At 41.6% G+C, this 18,447-nt stretch overlaps 1 protein-coding gene across 3 annotated transcripts in view; it reads left to right on the forward strand.

Annotated features, from left to right (window-relative positions):
• The first annotated feature begins 11,160 nt into the window (after positions 1-11,160).
• Positions 11,161-18,447, forward strand: part of emilin3b (elastin microfibril interfacer 3b) — a 44,643-nt gene continuing 37,356 nt past the window's right edge. For 2 of the 3 annotated variants that reach the window (XM_078555077.1, XM_078555079.1), the window contains exons 1-3: positions 11,161-11,697; positions 12,149-12,274; positions 17,431-17,594. In XM_078555077.1, coding sequence (XP_078411203.1) covers positions 11,522-11,697; positions 12,149-12,274; positions 17,431-17,594 — 466 coding nt within the window. In that variant the 5' untranslated portion in view covers positions 11,161-11,521. The remainder of the gene's footprint in view (positions 11,698-12,148; positions 12,275-17,430; positions 17,595-18,447) is intronic. The other variant, XM_078555078.1, reaches the window with a different exon arrangement.

The raw sequence follows: 18,447 nt of genomic DNA on the forward strand, positions 1-18,447 counted from the left end.
AGACTCCATCGCAAGAGAAAACATCCTCCCAGCATCCACCCTGTCAAATCCCCCTCATGTGACATGTTCATAAATTACACTAAAACTTTATTAAACTTTTTAAATCCCTACACGAAACCTCATCCCACCGATGGATGAGGTTTCATTTTTTTCTATTTGCCGCCGGGGCTCCTGGCCGACCCACCAACCTTAAGGTTGGACAGGCAGGTCCTTTAATTGTTTCAATGATCCTGTCAATGGCCTCAATTGGCCATTGACAGGTCGGCGGGCCCACAGCTGATTTTGCTGTGCCCCCGCCTTCCTGAAAGTTTAAATGGGGTGGGATGACGTCGGGGGTTCTGCCCGACATCATCCCACGTCATTTTACGCGTTGGCGAGCGGGCCCCACCCTCTGCTCGCTGACAGCAAAATTCATCCCCATGTTTCAATAAGATCACCTCTTCTAAACTCCAATGAATATAGACCTAACCTGCTCAACCTTTTCTCTTCATCCTCACAACCCCTTCCTCCTAGGGATCAGCAGAGTGAACCTTCTCTGAACTGCTTCTGATGCAATTACATCCATCCTTAAATAAGGAGACCAAAACTGTACACAGTACTCCAGATGCGGTCTCACTGAGGCCCTGTACTGCTGAGGCAACACTTCCAGAGGTGAAAGTAAACTGGGATGGTCCAGTACAGCATACCGGTAAGAAAGTGACTTGTGCATTATCACATGGGCAAGTACCTCCATTTGTAACTGTTGGTTTGTATTTCTGATTGGCTGAGTGGATATAAATGAAGGAGTGTTTTTTGACTTGTACTGCTGCACAATTTATACTTTCGACATTAACCTATCAGATGAATTCCCATGAGCAATCAAAGTTTTCGGAGATTCCTGCAGGAACATCAGGATGCCAAGGTCACAGAACGGTAAGAGGAAGAGGGTTTATGATCCCAGTGAAGGCTTCCATTTCGATTTGGCCACTCACCTCCATATGTGAGGCCACCCCCCTCTCTCTCTCTTACACTCTCTCTCTCATCAGCTTCTTCCCTGGAGCTGAGGGTAAGGGAATTTTCAACCCAGTTGCTTCTGATATTCTGTGCTGATCCTGGTGAGGTCCCCAGCTGTTCCTCTCTCAGCTATTCACTCGTGAAGTGCAGCCCAGATCAGCTGTCTTCCTGACTTTTCAGTGAGTGATCAAATGAATAACTATCAGCAGCTGCACAAACAGCACTAATCGGATGTGAAAGGTGTCCAATCTGTGCCTTCTGATTTGGAGTTTTATTTCATGATTATCACTGTTCGATTGGAGTGGAGGTGGGGAGGTGGGTTGCAATACGACCGTACCGGTAAGAAATTTAAGTTATTTTCACCCCTTAACATTTCCCTACTTTTATACTCCATTCCCCTTGCAATAAAGGCCAACCCTTCTCTCGTCCCTTCAACTTCTCCTACTGACATTTCCCATAATCTTTCTTGCGTTTATTTTATTGATAGTTTTTCAATACTAACTTTTTTTCTCTGTTCTTCCTTCTAAAGAGCAAAAATATCACTCTTTCTGCTCCTCTTCCTCAGCAGGTTTATATCAAAACTCATCACATGGTCTTCTATTCAACCCCATTTTTCCCGAGTACCTCGGAATTGTGGACCTTCTTGCACCCTTCAGCCTGTTCTTCTTTGTTTGAACTTCATTTATTTTAAATTCAAGGTTGGTGTGACATACTTCACCTTTTGTACTTTTTTTCAAACCTGCAAATGGATTGCACTATTGATCTTGGTTTTCCAATAGAATTATCAAATTCAGAAATCTCTAAGACATATTATCTCTTTTTCTTACAGAAAACGTGCTGCGTCCTCAGCTCATCCATATGAAATAACTGAAGAAAGTGAAGCATGTCAAAGTCTTCCGGTTAAAATCTTAATCAACAGAGTTTTTAATGTTATGGCCTTTAATTCTGTATTTTTGACCACTGTATTTGTAACATTTCTGGCTGAATTTTAGCTGCTTTCAGTTTACAATATTTCTGGTAGCAATATGTTTGGTTGCTATGATTAAAATTCTGGATATAATTATCCCATGCTTATTTTTAAATAGAGGAAGAAGACAGTGAAGGAAGGGATAAAAGGCAGGTTCAAATGCACCAGAAGTGGAACCTTGCACCCACCCTTACCAATACAGCTGTGTCTACATACTGAGTGACACCTATAGGGGAAGGTCTGAGGAAAATAGCCTCATCAGTGAATTGTGCCATCTGCTGGAATCTGCACTGCAGACAAGTTTCACCACAGGGATGGAACTGATTGTGAATCAAGGTCACCAAAGCATTGAACTTTTAGCCTTTGGCTCATTCTTACTGTGTCAGGGGCCACATCAATTAATGAACGAAGAAGATTCAAGTAAAGCTCTGACGAGTTGTTTACCGATACAAACATTTTCATCACTTTTTCTATGGCAATCCAACAACAAAATGTGAGGGCACTGCAATTTTTCTGCACTGCACAATTCCACCAAGTCCAGGACATTATTACCAGTACCCATGCGGACACCAAGACCCTAATACACAAAAATGCCTTCATACATGACAAGGGCTTTCCATTCCATTAATATACAGATAGTGAGGCAGCAGTCATGAATCTTCCATTTTAAGACAACCATCTATGATGAGTTATTTGAAGAAAAAGGTATACTAGAAAGATGGCTCTTAGGAGACAGAAGCCACGATCTTCAGTGCTGGCTTAGAAAATCAACAACAATTTATATTTATATAATGTCTTTAATATAATGAAACATCCCAATGTGCTTTACAGGAGCATTATAAAATAAAGTAAGACACCAAACCACATAAGGAGATATTAAATCAGATAACCAAAAGCTTGGTCAAAGAGGTAGGTTTCAAGAAGTGTCTTTAAGGAGGGAAGCAAGAGAGAGAGGCGGAGAGGTGTAGGGAGGGATTTCGAGAGCTTGGGGCCTAGGCAACTGAAAGCACGGCCACCAATGGTGGAGCAAATATATTATAATAGGTAATGCACAAGCGCCCAGGATTAGTTGAACACAGATATCTCACAAGGTTATGGGGTTGGGAGCGATTGCAGAGATAGGGAGGGGCAAGGCCATGGAGGAATTTGAAAACAAGCAGTGGAATTTTCCGGTCCTGCCCACTAGCGGGATTTACCAGTGCCGCCGAAGTCAATGACCTTCTGGCTGGTTCGCCGCGGTGGGGCCCACTGCACCAAGGCCAAAAAATCCCGGCCAAGGATGAGAATTTTAAAATCAAGACATTGCTCGACCAGGAGCCAATGTTGGTCAGAAAGCAGAGGGTGATAAGGGAACAGAACTTGGTGCAAGTTAAGACAATGGTCAGCTGAGGCTTGGGTGACCTCAAGGTTATGGAGGGTAAGATGTGGGAGACCAGCCAGAGACCATTGCAATATCCAACAGCAACTAACCAAAAAAAAATACACAGTCAACAGGGTCACTACTGAATATACAGTCAGCATCTTAAAGCAGAAGTTTAGATCCCTGCATGGATCGGAGGTGGGGGGAGTGGAGGCAGGGTTGGAGTACAACCCCATTGTGTCTCCATGATTACTGTTCTCCTCTGCGTGCTCCTTGACTTTATCATCCAGAAACTTCCAACAAGAAATCTACAGGAGGATGTATTGGGCTTATCTACTTTTAATTTTTGATGGTAAGAGTCGGCCTACATTTGACAGCATGTAACTGGGAATATACTTAGCACTGTCGTTTTTATTTTTGGAGGTTAAGAATGAGGATCAAACACATGTTATGCTTATTCCTCATTAAAAGTCATAATTTGCCCTGTCCTACCATCAGTAACAATAATTAACTATTTCAGATCGCTTGACAAACATGAAAATAATTGTGAACTGGTAAGAGTGGTGTTGTCTGTGGTAACCAAAATTATAGGTTTTGAAGCAAAGGAGAGAGATAGCAATGCAGATGTATTTAGAGAGGCCATTCCAGAATGTGGGGCTAAGTTAATGATCGGTTGTCACTAATGGTACAGAGGGAGGGTGGGGAATACAAAGTCAGCCACAGTTCGAAGAATCAAACAAAGGGTAGCATGGGGCAAGATCATGGAGGGTCTCACCGATGAGATCAATCATTTTGAAATTGATGAATTGGAGGAAGAGAGAAAACAAAGATTGGTGAGGACAGGGATGATAAGAAACGGGGACTTAGAGAAGTTTCACTCTGTGAAGGACTGAAGTAGGGAGGCCAGCAGGCAGTTTTGGAGTAATTGGCCCCAATTTTGGTCTCTCTATCAGCCAATTTATCATTGGGAATGGTGATGTAGTGAGCCTATACTGTCAAAATTAAGCTTACAGCTGACTTCTCACCTGAGACCTGCTCACTGTCATTTTCAAATGGGTCTCAATGTAGGTGGCCAGAGCACCTGCCAGAACCAGACAAATTGGCGTCTGATGATAGTGCCGACCTGATGTATGCCAAAGATGAAAATCAGTGATTTTCACCGATTGGCCAAGGTGGATACCCACAGGATTGGGTGAAATGCTGGTTTTATTCCCCTCTCAATGGCCAGAATTTTACGGCCCCGTCACGCAGGAACTGGGCCATAAAATGTGGCGAGCCATTCTAAACTCCACTGATTTCGGCTGGACCATAAAATGCCGCTGCTGTAGAATTCAACCCATGTTATTCTTATTTGACTTCAATGGAGAATAAAACTGGCAGGGTATAAAATCAACATTACACCTTATCCTATCAATTTCCTAATGGGCAAGTTAGGTGACAATTAACGACACTGACTCTGAAATTAAAGCATGAATAAAAATTTCAGTAGCAGTCGGCATGAGGTAAGGATGGAGGCAGGCAAAGCTACAGAACAAACCGATTTAAGTACCCATGTATACAAATCATTAAAACTGATACACAGCTGCAAAACGTAATCAAAGAGGCGAATAGAATATTGACCTTTATGTCAAAGGGGTTGGAATTCAAAAGTGAGCAAGTGATGCTTGGTCAGAACCCATTTGGAATACTATGTTCAGTTTTAGGCCCCAGTCCTCAAAAGAATACACTGCACTTGAAGAGGGTACATCGCAGATTCATCAGAATGATAGCATGGCTAAAAGAGTTAGCATTAATGAAGCAGGCTGCGCAACCGTGGCTTATATTCCCTTGGGTTTAAAAGGTTGAGGGGTGATCTAATCGAGCTGTTTAAAATAACAAAGCAACTTGAAAGGATATTTCCTCTGGTGGGAAAATCAATTGGATTTTGGAAATTGGAAAGCACTTTTTCACACAAAGTGTAGTGGAAATGTGGCACTTGCTTCCCAAAAGGCTGAGGGTTCTAGGGCAATAAAAATGTTCACGTCTAAGATTAATGGATTTTTATTGGATAAGGTATCAAGGGATACAATGCAAAGGTGAGTAAATGAAGTTGAGATACAGATCAGCCATAATCCGACTGAATGATGGAACAGGCTCAAGGGGCTGAATGGTGGACTCCTGTTTGTACGTAAACCTTCAGAAAGAAATAGTAAGGTGTGTGAGCTTCTATGAGTAAATAACAACTGTCACAAAGTAAAGAACAAAGAACAAAGAACAAAGAAAAGTACAGCACAGGAACAGGCCCTTCGGCCCTCCAAGCCTGCGCCAATCATATTGCCCGTCAACTAAAACATTTTGCACTTCCGGGGTCCGTATCCCTCTATTCCCATCCTTTTCATGTATTTGTCAAGCTGCCTCTTAAACACCACTATCGTACCTGCTTCCACCACCTCCTCTGGCAGCGAATTCCAGACACTCACTACCCTCTGCGTAAAAAACTTGCCCCGCACATCTCCTCTATAGTTTTCTCCTCTCACCTTAAATCTATGTTCCCTAGGAATTGACTCTTCCACCCTGGGAAAAAGCGTCTGACTACCTACTCTGTCCATGCCACTCATAATTTTGTAAACTTCTATCAAGTCGCCCGTCAATCTCCGTCGCCCTAGTGAGAACAATAAGTCTCCTTATTTGATCCCCTACAAGTGTACAGAGATGTCAGAGCAAGTGGTAGCATTCTCTGGACTTGGAAAGTGAAGGCTCAGCTGCGGGAATGATCTGAGGCACTGAACCATAAAAGGAACCACAAGAGAGTCAAAGGGACAAATGCATAACTGCCCCCGTCACTTAAATGCCTACATTGTCCATTGCACAACATTCATATGTGCACAATGCAGTGATCCAATCCAACATTACCGACATTACCCTCTTGATTTACTCAACTACCTTGGGCACCTATCTTATATGTGCTAAAATGTTATTCTGAACTATCAGAAGCAAACTCTGGGTATTGCTGAAGTGGGAAATCTCCGCAGATGCTGCCAGACCTGCTGAGTTTTTCCAGGTGTTTTTATTTTTGTTTTGGGTTTCCAGCATCCGCAGTTTTTTGCTTTTATGTTGTTGAAGTGGGGTCCTGTTTAAAACCTTAACAAAGATGAGTGTATTAGCCTGATGTGTTGTATCCCAACGGTATCAATGTTCTGGAATCTAAGTTAATGTTCTTTCTACATAAGATGTCTGTTCAGTGTAAGTAGGGAACTCTTGCAGCTTGAATGTGTGCCCTGCTGGAGTCCAGTATGTATGGTTATCAAAGAAAAAACTGAGAGGTTGTATGAAGACTTGGCTTGATGAAACAGTAAGTATGAAACAAGCAACACTTTGTGGCTAGCACACTTATCCATTCCCCTGGTAAACGATATTGTTTAAATTCCCAAAATAATTACAGTTATAAAATGGGGGAAGGAGTCGAAAGTATAAGATTTCAAAGGAGTTAAAACAAATTCTTCCTGATAGTTTAGTCAGTGAGTAAATAAGCCATACTGACGAAGTAGGTCCAAGGAGCTTTTAATCTCACCTGGGCATAATATCTGATCACAGCAGCCCCAGGATAAAGAGGTGAAAATCAGCAGGGTTTGCAAACGTGATCACTATCCAGTAATCCCCTGCTGGAATCTTGCATGGCAAGGAAAGAATTCGACTATTCTATGAACGGCCTGAATACACTTACTATGCTCATGCACAGGCAGGGTACCAAGGGTCACCTGTGAATCCGTACTTCAATGTCAATGCTTAGAGGGGAAGGAAAACTGGCAACAACAAAAATAAAACACAATCCTATTTTACTAATGGGCTATGTCCAACTTTGTACGGGGGTGGGTGGGGTTTGCATATCATCAAGGCTATGGAAAGAGTATAGAACGCAGTCACAGAGATGATACCAGGATTAAGAAGCTTCGTTTGTAGGGGGAAATTTGAGAAAATAAAGGTTGATTTTAATTTAGTCCACCCAGCGGATACGGGGTGATAATTGTTGTGGTAATTACTCTGAGAGTCCATTTGTCTCTGCAAATAAAATTTCTTACTTTATCGCAAATATTTTCCAGAGATCCTTGTCCTTGTACTGTGGAAGTGCAAACAAAAAAGTGAGATCATAGTGCTTTAATCACACACCAACTCTTACAACAGTTCAGTCATGACGTACAGCAGAAACAATAAATTCCTATGGAAGTGTATTCTTTGGCTCTTACATTTTCACAACGATTGCGGGAGTTATGCTGCTGTCAGTCTGATGTGCATCAACGTAAGTCACAAATTGGACATCTGGTTTAGGCTACAAAAAACCTAGCTGTTGTATAGAACTTGATAAACCTTTATTGCACATCTGTAGTAACTGAGTTTGGCACTTTCTCAGAGGAATGTGCATTGACCTTCTAAACATAAATCAACTCTGGACATTGATTTTTAGAGAGAAAAACTCAAGTGATAAAATTTGCACTGTCAGAGTGCAGTTTTACTGAAATCTTTCACTGCAACACAGAAGTCACAAAATAACTTAAGAGCGAACCCTTAAATCGGGCAGTGCAAAACCCCTTCAGAAAAATTATCTCATGTTCTCACATTTCCAAAATTTTTTAATGTGTCAACTAGCAGCAGAGTTCTGCATGTGTACGTAAGAACCACAAACACTGAGCTCCCTCTTGGCCAGAGGAGTTAGATTCACAGCCAGACAATATAAATTCACAGCTGCCAGCTGTAAGCTCGGTAGCTAAGAGTATAACCACAGCCTTAAACACCAACCGGGAAACACAAGACTCCCATGAGTTATGGATCACTTTTCATTTCAGAACATGTCCGCTGCCCTAAAGCCCTTTTATTTTTGGGACGGTTGGATCATTTTTTTTTGTACTTTCCAGCAGGGAAAATTCAGGTGTCACACCAAGTTGACAACTACCTCATCAAAAGTTTGCATATGGCATGCACATACACAGGACAAGGTTTGATCATGAAGTGTTGGTATGCAAGTAAGGAGGGTTGCAGCTGAGAATTATAGACGCAAAGCTGGTATATTCTAATCAGTTTCACGAATGCCAATAGCAAAACTTAATGTGCTTTGTTTACATTATTGGCATTCTGGGTGGAGTGCTATCTATTGAATAACCCTGAATGCTCTTCCTTAGAAGCTCAAGGATTGTTTCATTAATTTTCTTTTTGTTAGGAATTTTCAGAGGAGCTATACCTTTGATGCTTAGTCACATGCATCAGCACAAGATTGAGAAAGGAAATTTCAAGCGTGGTGCTGCATCAGTTGTTTAATAAAAGATTCGGTTGAAAGAACCTTTTCCCTTAAAATATTCCTTCATCTAAACGGTATCATGGTCAACCCTTCTTCCGCAGCACCTCCCAAACCCGCAACCTCTACCACCTGGAAGGTCAATGGGAAGAATATCCAACTTTCCCTCAAATTCACACACCATCCTGACTTCGATTATTTATTCCTTCATCGTTATTGGGCCCAGTTCCTGGAGCTTCCTACCTAACAGTACAAGTGGGAGTAGCTACAACACACAGGACTGCAGCGGTTCAAGAAGGCAGCTCACCACCACCTTCTCAAGGGCACCTGGGGAAGGGCAACAAATGCGGGTCTTACCAGCGATACCCGTATCCCAACAATGATTCAAACTCATCTGAAGGATAAATCAACGTCGGTTTGAAAATCAACTCCTTAATACGGAAAATGATTTTCCCTCCAAAATTATACTTTATTCATAAAACTTGTAAAAGTACATGACAAAACAATTCAAATTTGACATTATATTAAAGTGCGATTCGGTATGTGGAGGAGGAGAGGGGCTTAGACTGTGGCCTTTCCTCACTGAGCCTTTATGGTGGCTGCCCCAAACTTCCTTGCATCCCATTAGCAGGTTCCTGGTTTTTGGAATGTGCCAGCCTACAACACTTGGGCATGGACAGCTCTTTGCACTGGGAAAGCATCAAGTTTCAGGAATACCAAACAACGGCTTTCGAAGCATTGATGGTCCTCCAACAGCAGTTGGTGCTTTATCTTGGTATGTAACCCCCCCAGAGGACAGAGTCCTGCATGGCAGAACTGCCGGGAATCAACCTCGACAACAGCCTCTGCGTCTCTTTTCACTCCTTCTTTGCAAAGGCACATTCTAGAAGGGAGGTGGGCAATGATCCTTTTTCATGTCAAAAAATGGGGTCTGCATTGTTCGTGATGAGATCGCGGGGGGTTGACATTGGGCCATTTTAAGGTGGGTACAATTGAGCTGACCTGGCAAAGATGAAGATACAGCGGTTGGAGGTTTCCATCTCTCGGGAGCGTACGTTTGATTTTTAAACAAATAGCAGATTTCCTGGTTTAGTGCTGGGAAATGCCTCTATACCCCGCCCAGCGTCAAAGTTTGGCTCCGATTCATGAATCGTGCAACCACTGAGCGCGATACTCAAATGTCAGTTAAAACCACACGAAATTCAGGGACATGGGAGCTGCGGACGAAACACTTTCCGATCTAACTGCTGGGTGCGGGCAGCCAGTACTGTACCCATGGAGAACACAAGCCACTATCAGACAGACCCTTTCTTTAATGTGGGGGTGGGGGTGAGCATTATTCAGTGATTCCACCCGCTTCCTCTTTTAGAGGATAAAACATTGAGCAAGAAATATCTTGCTCAAAGTGAATTGTGACCTGGAATTAGGTCAGTGACTGCAAGGTCCAGATTGTCATTGCGGCTACCAGGGTATAAACAACTATGGGCTTTATAGGGTGTGTGTGCCAAATGATTCACATTATCCCTTTCTAACTATAGCCAGGATAATTCAAGCCGCATCCCTCCACATTAAAACTCCCAATGGTTATTATTTTCTATTAACCCCACACGTTAAGGTCCAACCTGATCCAAAGCTGCGGTGAGGAATTAAGCGGACTCGGCAGAGAGGCTGCTCAATGGAGCTGGACAGACTCTCTAACCTGCCCCACACACTGGGGGGCAAGATTTCCCCCATCCTCTTCAACTCTTGACTGACACTTTATTTTATTTTCACAATCCACTTCCAATGGCGTGACATTGTTTTCAAAAAGAGGGGGGGAAAAAATAAGCCACCTTCCACTTTCCTCTCTCTCTCCCTCTCTCTCTCTCCCTCCCTCTCTCTCTCTCTCTCTCGTCAGAAAGTCAGCAGCGAAGGTTATAAAAACACAGAGACTCATCTTCCACCAGCAGCCCGAACTCATTAATCCCGGAGTGACACCTCCAGCGAAACTCTGGAGGAGTCGAAACGTTAACTCTGTGTCCCTCTCCACAGATGCTGCCAGACCTGCTGAGTTTTTCCAGCATTTTCTGTCCTATTTTTTTTTTAAAATTGTGATTTCCAGCATCCTCAGTGTTTTGCTTTTATCTTTTCGAATGGTGCTTATTGGTTGCTGGGGAGGGTGGAGAGGAGGGGAGGGTGGATTGCTTTATTTGCCAACACTTTGGGGCTGTTTTGCTCAGTTGGATTATATTGCTGCAAACGCGCGGTCTCTCTGCCTGTAATAATCTCCAATGAAATGAGAAGGTGCCTGCCCCTGTTGTCCCGGAGAGGCACAGGCTGCTGCTAAAAGGGGAAAGCGGCGAGGCTTTCGTGCAACAATGCGCGGGGCGGGGAGAACTGCATTCAAACTGGGAAACCTGCGCTTCTAGTGAATGTGTGTGTGATTGTTAAGAGATCAAAAGATTGGCTTCTGCCCGAACGGTAGTGAGAGTTTATAGGAAAGGTGGGAGGGGGGGGGGGTGGCTGAGGGTCGCTGCTCCCTCATTGGCAGCGCTGTGGGAAGGTGGGGTAGGGGTTGTTCCTCTTTACTGCCATACTAAATATCAATGAAACGCCCACTTGTACGGGTCCGCTTCTTCTCGAGGTACAGGCGATGAGTGCTGACACATAGACCCAGATCCAGAGTGAATGGCTCATCGATTGCCTCCTGTGCAGCAACCCCCAACATCTCAGCTCTGATCTGGCTTCTTGTCTCTTACCAAGGGGGGAGCAAGACTTCTATTTACCACCACCACCTCCTCCTCTCCCTCCAGTGAGACTGTAGCTCGAACTGGGTCAGTCCCTTTCCACAGTGAATTCCTCCTTCCGCACCCAGGGATTTTGCCTTCTCCTCCGCTCAGACAAGCAAAAAGGGATCTGAGGTGGCATTGTCGTGTCACTGGGAGAAGCTGTCACGATGTTGGAGAGCACCGCGGGCTCTGCCCCTGTCACCCTACCCTGCCTGTTGCTACTGACCATCCTCACGCTCATCGATGCGAAGGGCAGTTTCTACCCTCCTTACCGATACAACCTCTTCACCTCAGGGTCTAGCCCCACTCTGAAAGGAGCAGGACGGGTCACCGGCCGGCACAAGTGAGTCTTATTTATTTTTCTTTTTTAAAAAAAACTTTGCTCAAGAAATAAACCACAATTATTCTCCAAACTGCCTGCAATGTTAAGCCTCCAGATATTTGATGCATTGATTATTTTGCAAAGCTGAACGCAACGGAGTAAAGTGAAGACAAAATAACTTTTTTTTTCCAGCTTTGAACACTGCCAAGCTTTTGATTTTCTACCTAGTCAAATAATTCTATTTTTTTTTGAGCAACATTTAAGAGCAATCCACATTTTATGCGACATCGGAAAATAGATCCGTTGCATTTGTTTTTGACATGAACCTCGTCATATGTGTTGATACAAAGTTTCAGCTCTGTAAGGTAGAGAGATCTGGCATCTAGTGTTGCTCTTGTAAACGTCCCAGTGCAGAGAGAGAAAAATATATATATATATATATATATGTGTATGGTCTGTTTTGTTTTTGTAGGAACTACTGTGCCTATATTGTGAAAAAGAATATCACTTGCACGATGCAGGACGGTACAGACACCTATGTGAAAGCCGAGTACCACCAGTGTGCTTGGGGCCAATTAAAGTGTCCGGGAGTGGTCATGTAAGTCTTTTTCAAACCTCGAAACGCTGCACGACACCACATCAGTAACGCTGGAGGAGCCCGAGAGGAAACGGGCTGCTAATTTGCCATTACAGCTGCGGTGTCTGTATATTTGTTTCCAGTCTGGTGGTGCCCTGAACACTACAGACTTTTTTCTTTAAAAGACCCTGTCACAGTAGAATGCTCTATGCAGATTTATTTTGACGGGACCTTCCATCCATCAGGGAATAAGGGACACGTTTTAATCCAGGGCAAATCATTAAAGGGGTGGGGTGGTAGGGGGGGCTGCTATTGCGTGACTTTTTAAGTACGCATCTCCTTTAAACTCCAATCCACAAGTGATTTTCATGGTTTCAAAATAAACCTAGGGTCACTTCACGTGCACAAAAGAACACAAGCTTAAATGAGTGCTTTTGTGCAGCGTTCAATGGAAGATTGCGCAGAATGGTCTGAGCTGATTAAAACTTGATGGTTGAGTGTTTCTGGCTTAATATTATTCAACGTTTTCACATTCTGTGAAAATTAATACATTGGACGATTTTAAATGGGGGGGGATTGTTTCCGTGCGGCGATATACACATTTGAGACGGTTGCTCTAAATTGACAAAGGAGAAAAAAACAAACTGAAATAAGATTCGGAACCGAGAAACTGCATTGCTTGTAGAGTCATTTATCTTTTGAGTGTGGGGAAAAGGGAGCTTTCTGAGCAGTGGCGCAGTTGTGCCCTCTGGTGGCACGGAAAAGGCAATCACGCGTCTCAGTATCCAACACCCTCTTACAAAATTTAGATGCCAGGTATTTTTCATCAGAAAATACATTTGATGGCTTTAATGACATCGATATGATTTGGTACAAAAATTACCTATTTAAGATTCATTAAATTCAATTGGTAGTACAGACTGCACTGAACAAAGACTCCAAGCAGGATTGAACTTTAAAAATAAAAACAACTAGTGCAGCTTATTTAAAATCCACTAAAATGGTCAAAGGCACCCTTGATTGAAAAAGGTGGAGTTTTCTATTAGAGTTGTTTAATTGAATACACGGCAGAGAGACTGGGAAAGCTGAATTGTTGTCCTTAGAGTGGGGGAGGTTAAAGGTAGATTTGTTTTTTTAAAATGTTCAAAGTTTGTGAGGGATTTTCAGAGTAAATCAGGAGAAACTGTTTCCACTGGTCTGTAAATCAATAACCAGAGGACACAGATTTAAGCTAATTAGCAAACGAATCAGAGGGGTGATGATGAGAATATTTTCAGGCAGCTTTTGTTACACTCTGGAATGCACTGCCTGAAAGGATGGGGCAAGCAGGTTCAATAATAATTTTTGAAAGGGAATTGGATATGCACTCAAAGAAAAAAATGATGCAGGGAGGGACAAAGTGGGATGGATTCAATGACTTTCAAAGAGCTGGTACAGACAGCATGGGCTGTTTGACCTCCTCCTGTGCTGCAAGCTTCTGTGATTTGATGGATTGATACAAGAGGGTGCTTCTATCTTCACATGCACATCTATACGTCATAAAGGACACCAGTATGGTGGCATCATTATCATATTGGTGTCCTTCCAATTTGTCAATGACACAGTTTCCAATTGAAAGACAACAATAGTGCGTATGCTGGAAGCCTTAGACTGGCACCAGGAGCAAAGCAGTTGAAGATCTGCCAGGTATTAAAAGCAACCACTGAATTAAACACTCAGCATTAGAAGCAAATGTGTGTTTGGGAAGATGTTTCATATTAGGTCATCATTTTGGGCAAGCTCTGTTACTGGAGTAGCCTCTTCCAAAATCTATTAGCAGATGCTATCAAGAACCCCAAAGAATGAAGGGCAGCTGCAATTCAAAAGCAGGTTGGCTACTAGGGCAAGTTGTGCTGCAGATGTTACATCTGCTGTAGCAGAAATTTGCACAGTGTTTTCTCGTTCAAAGGTTTTTACAATTTAAGCTGTAATGAAAACAAAGAATTAGTCATGTCAGATGCTGTCAGCAATGCAGCAACATACGTCTTATTAGGAGTAATTTCATATTCCTGATCATGCTAAACAATAATGTCCATGTTGGTAGTAGCATAAATCAAAGTTATAGTAGCTTATAATCATTCTTTCATGTATTGGTATCAGCCAGAGAAACCTGCTTATATAGGGGGAAACCTCCTTATGCTACTAGTTACAGTTTGTTTGCAGTTTTTATGCAGCAGAAGTGGATTATTGATCCGACGCACTTAGTGCGATTACTCTGCTTACCACCACTTTTCAACTTAAAGTCCAATAAATATAATAACTAGGAGCAAAAAGATGTGGCCAGTTGTGTAACTGCACACAGAATTGTAACAGTGCACAAGGAGGCCATTCGGCTCATTGTGTCTACACAGGCTCTCCAAAGAGCAACTTCCCCTAGTGCCATTCCCCTGCCTTCTCCTTGTATCCCTGCACATACTTCCTTTTCAGATAACAGTCTAATTCCCTTCTGAATGTCTCGATTCAACCTGCCTCCAGCACAATCTCTCAGGCAGTGCATTCCAGACCTTAACCACTCGCTGTGTGAGAAAGTTTTGCTTCATGTCACCTTTGCTTTGCCAATTACTTTAAATCTGTGCCCTCTCATTCTCAATCCTTTCAAAATGAGAACAGTTTCTTCCTATTTACCCTGTCCAGGCCCCTCATGATTTTGAATACCTCTATCAAATCTCCTCTCAACCTACTCTTCTCCAAGGAAACAGTCCCAGTTTCTCCAATCTGTCTTTGTAACTGAAGTTCCTAATTCTTTGAAGCATTCTTGTGAATCTTTTCTGTATTCTCTCCAATGCCTTCACATCTTTTCTAATGTGCAGTGCCAATTAAATAAGGAATGAAATATTTTCACACCTTGAGTGGGGAGCAGAATTTGTGCTCTAATTAGAGAGAAGGGAAAATCTGGAGATAAATTGTCACCTGTTCGCTTTTGGACATTTCTTCTTTGGCACAGCACTGGTGGTGGCCCGAGAGCAGGTCAGTCTCCACTCTCTTGCCTAAAGTTGGCCAATAAACTGCAGCTGGCTGAAAGAGAAAATATAAACTTAAAACCGTAAGACATCAGAAGCAGGCTTCTCTGGCTGATAACCAGACATGGAAAATTATTATAATACAACAGTTAAGCATAGACTGAAATTGGAATGGAATATCAAATTGGATTGCAGTATTTCTGATTTTGTTGCCTCTCACTGAAACTACCAGTTGACTTGGAATGTTTAGATTATCATAGCAATAAGACTGCATTAGGACTCCACTCTGTCTTCAAATAATTAATAATCTGAGCAGAATAATGACCACAGCATTTGACTGTTGCAAGAAATTGTTGCTTTGAACCTCAATATCAAAGCCAGGACATTCAAAGTAGCCACGGACTTTTTTTCCACAATTCTGGGTTTTAACAAACCTTCCCAAACATTTTATCACAGAGGCACCTGTTGATCAGTGGGTCAATTAACTTTAAATGATTATTCCAGGGAAAAAATACATTAACTATTACTGACGTTAGACTGACCCCATCAATGTGCTGGGAAGATGCTAAATTAAATTATCTGCCTGTTCAGGTAGATCTAAATGGTCCTGGGATACTATCCGGAGAAGAGCAGAAAGTTATTTTAGGGTAATTCCTCCCTCATACAACACTAGCAGGTTAACAAGTAACTGATTTATTGACAATGGGACATGAATTGAGTAAAGTTGTTGCTGTATTTTCATACATAACAACAGTGATTAATTAGTTGCAAAGTGCATTGTGATATGATGAGGATGTGAAAGGGATTATATAAATGCAAATTCTGTTTTTTACAAGGCCTTTGCTGACAACTGAGTAGAGGTGAAAATATTTGGGTTGTAAATCTGCCTAAGGGAGGATAGTATATGTATAATAATGTGACAGTTATATATCTGTACAAAAGGCTAGACTGCCTTAGCTTTAAATGCCTCCAGATTCAGCCACTGTTATTCAATGCAAAGTTTCACTAACATAAAATACACCATTATACAAAGTGATGTTGAGTACAACTTGCAAATGTCTCGCAGCAACAGAATCATGTAGATGCTAAATCTCTACCTGTTGGAAAAATAACTCAACATCTTTGGCATTTACGATTGAAGTTGAAAGGATTGCCAAAAGAATGGCACAGACCTATTGTAATATGAACAATGTTTTGACGTGCAAATGTGTATTATATAAATACCAAACTACACACTGGATTAGGAAGGTTAAAACAATCGATTTTGTTTTTGAATAAATGTTAACAGAAGATACTCAATCAGAAGCAACATGGAAAGTCAGGTGGGAGCCCAGTGTGCTACGTAAGCTGGCTCTCATGTGCTCCCTTTGTGTGTTCTGTTACTACCACGGTTAATGAAAAACACATTGCTTTATTTAACTGGCTATTTTTAGTTGTTAGAAACAACTGAATAACCTGGATGACTTTGAACCTCAATCGAATGCTGAGATCTACTTCACAGCTATCATTTAATTTAGATTTAATAAGAGTATGTGAAGATACAAAACTATGTTTAACTCGGGCCTGAGATACTCTTGCATGTGTAAGGGATGAGTCAATCACTCCCTTCGATACATCAGCAACAAAAGTGTTTTGTTACAATATGAATAGAGGTGGCGAGAACCCAAAAGCATCAAGGTAATAGCTTAAAGAGTAGCAGAAAGCATGATTCATTACTAATAATGAGCTCTATCTGTAGGGTTTTGAGGATAGCGGGTTGATTGAGTTAAAGAATGCAGCCTGTGAACTTGAAGTCAGGAATAACTTTCAGTACGTATCCCATTGAGATGGCGTTCAATTTGGTTCCAAATTCTCAGTAAAAAGAAACCTTCAGCTTCTTAACCTAGACTCTCTCTCCCTCATACCCAGGTTCCAGAAATAAAAAAAGATTCTGTGTCATCTTGCATATCTACAGCCGTGCCTCAGCTAGTAAAGCTTTGTACTGGGGTTAAAAAGTTCAAAGTAAACAATAAATGACTAAACCAGGAAATCAGGACCAAGTCACTTTTGAGCTTAATTTCACACTATTTTAAAATTACTGCCATATTGGAAAGCGCATAGTTTGTTTTAACTATTTTTATTAGCCTTCAGACTGTAAATAACTGTTTACTGATCAAAGATAATCATTTCTCCACACAGGTACCGGACCTTTTACAAACCTAAATACAAAATTGGATACAAGACCGTTACAGAGTTAGAATGGAGATGTTGTCCAGGGTATTCGGGTGATGCATGCCAGGAAGGTCCTACTGGACTGCCTGAACTTGTGCCATCACACCCTGGACCCAGAAAAGGTTATTATGGTAAGTTTTAATTTCATTCGAGGATTTTTTTGTCTGTTTTTTTTTATATTTCATGGACATATATAGTGTTTTATTAGCTGTGTTTGGGCCCTGAGGCTAGTTGGAATTGTAAGGTACTGGAGCAATCTGATCTTTTCTGACTTGTCCAGTAACGTTTTTTCGTGTTAATTTGCAATAAGCTTAAAACAAGATAGCCAAGTGAGATTTGGTTCTTCAATTACTCGAGTGTCCAAACTACAACCACGGACAACCCAGCCTGCTTAACTCTGTTTATATATCTTGCTTGTTAATTTGAATGTTAATTTGAAAAGGGCGCTCTTTAGTGTTTGTTTCTTCACTGGTGCATAAATCCAGAATCAAAACCACAAGGTCTGTAGATCTAGTATTCACATGAGATATGTACAAATTAATGGGAACATTCATTTGAACATTGGCCTGAAATTTCCTACAATGGCATAACTATGCTAAAAGTTGCTTGTGAAATTTCCTAAGAATCTCATTTAGAATACATCAGAATGTTAAAAAAAGTACAGAAATCAGCATTAATTGGGGCTTAAAGAAATGTCACAAGGTAATTCCCTCTTTAAGTCCTTTTTTATGCATGATAATTAAAGTTTGTACTCATCAGACCGCCCTTTACATAGATTATGAACATCAATTAACACATTTAAGAAAATAGCATGAAAACTTTTCAATTTTTCATGGAGTTCTTGTGATGCAAACATACAGTGTAGTCCTCCATCATGAGAAACAAACAAATTGATTTAAAAATTAAATATAAGAAATATGACTAAATCCTACTGCTCCTAAAATTTCAGGTGTAATTTTACAGCCCATTTGTAAGGAGCCTAAA

This window comes from Cetorhinus maximus, chromosome 13 (assembly GCF_964194155.1).
Source record: "Cetorhinus maximus chromosome 13, sCetMax3.hap1.1, whole genome shotgun sequence".
Taxonomy (NCBI): domain Eukaryota; kingdom Metazoa; phylum Chordata; class Chondrichthyes; order Lamniformes; family Cetorhinidae; genus Cetorhinus; species Cetorhinus maximus.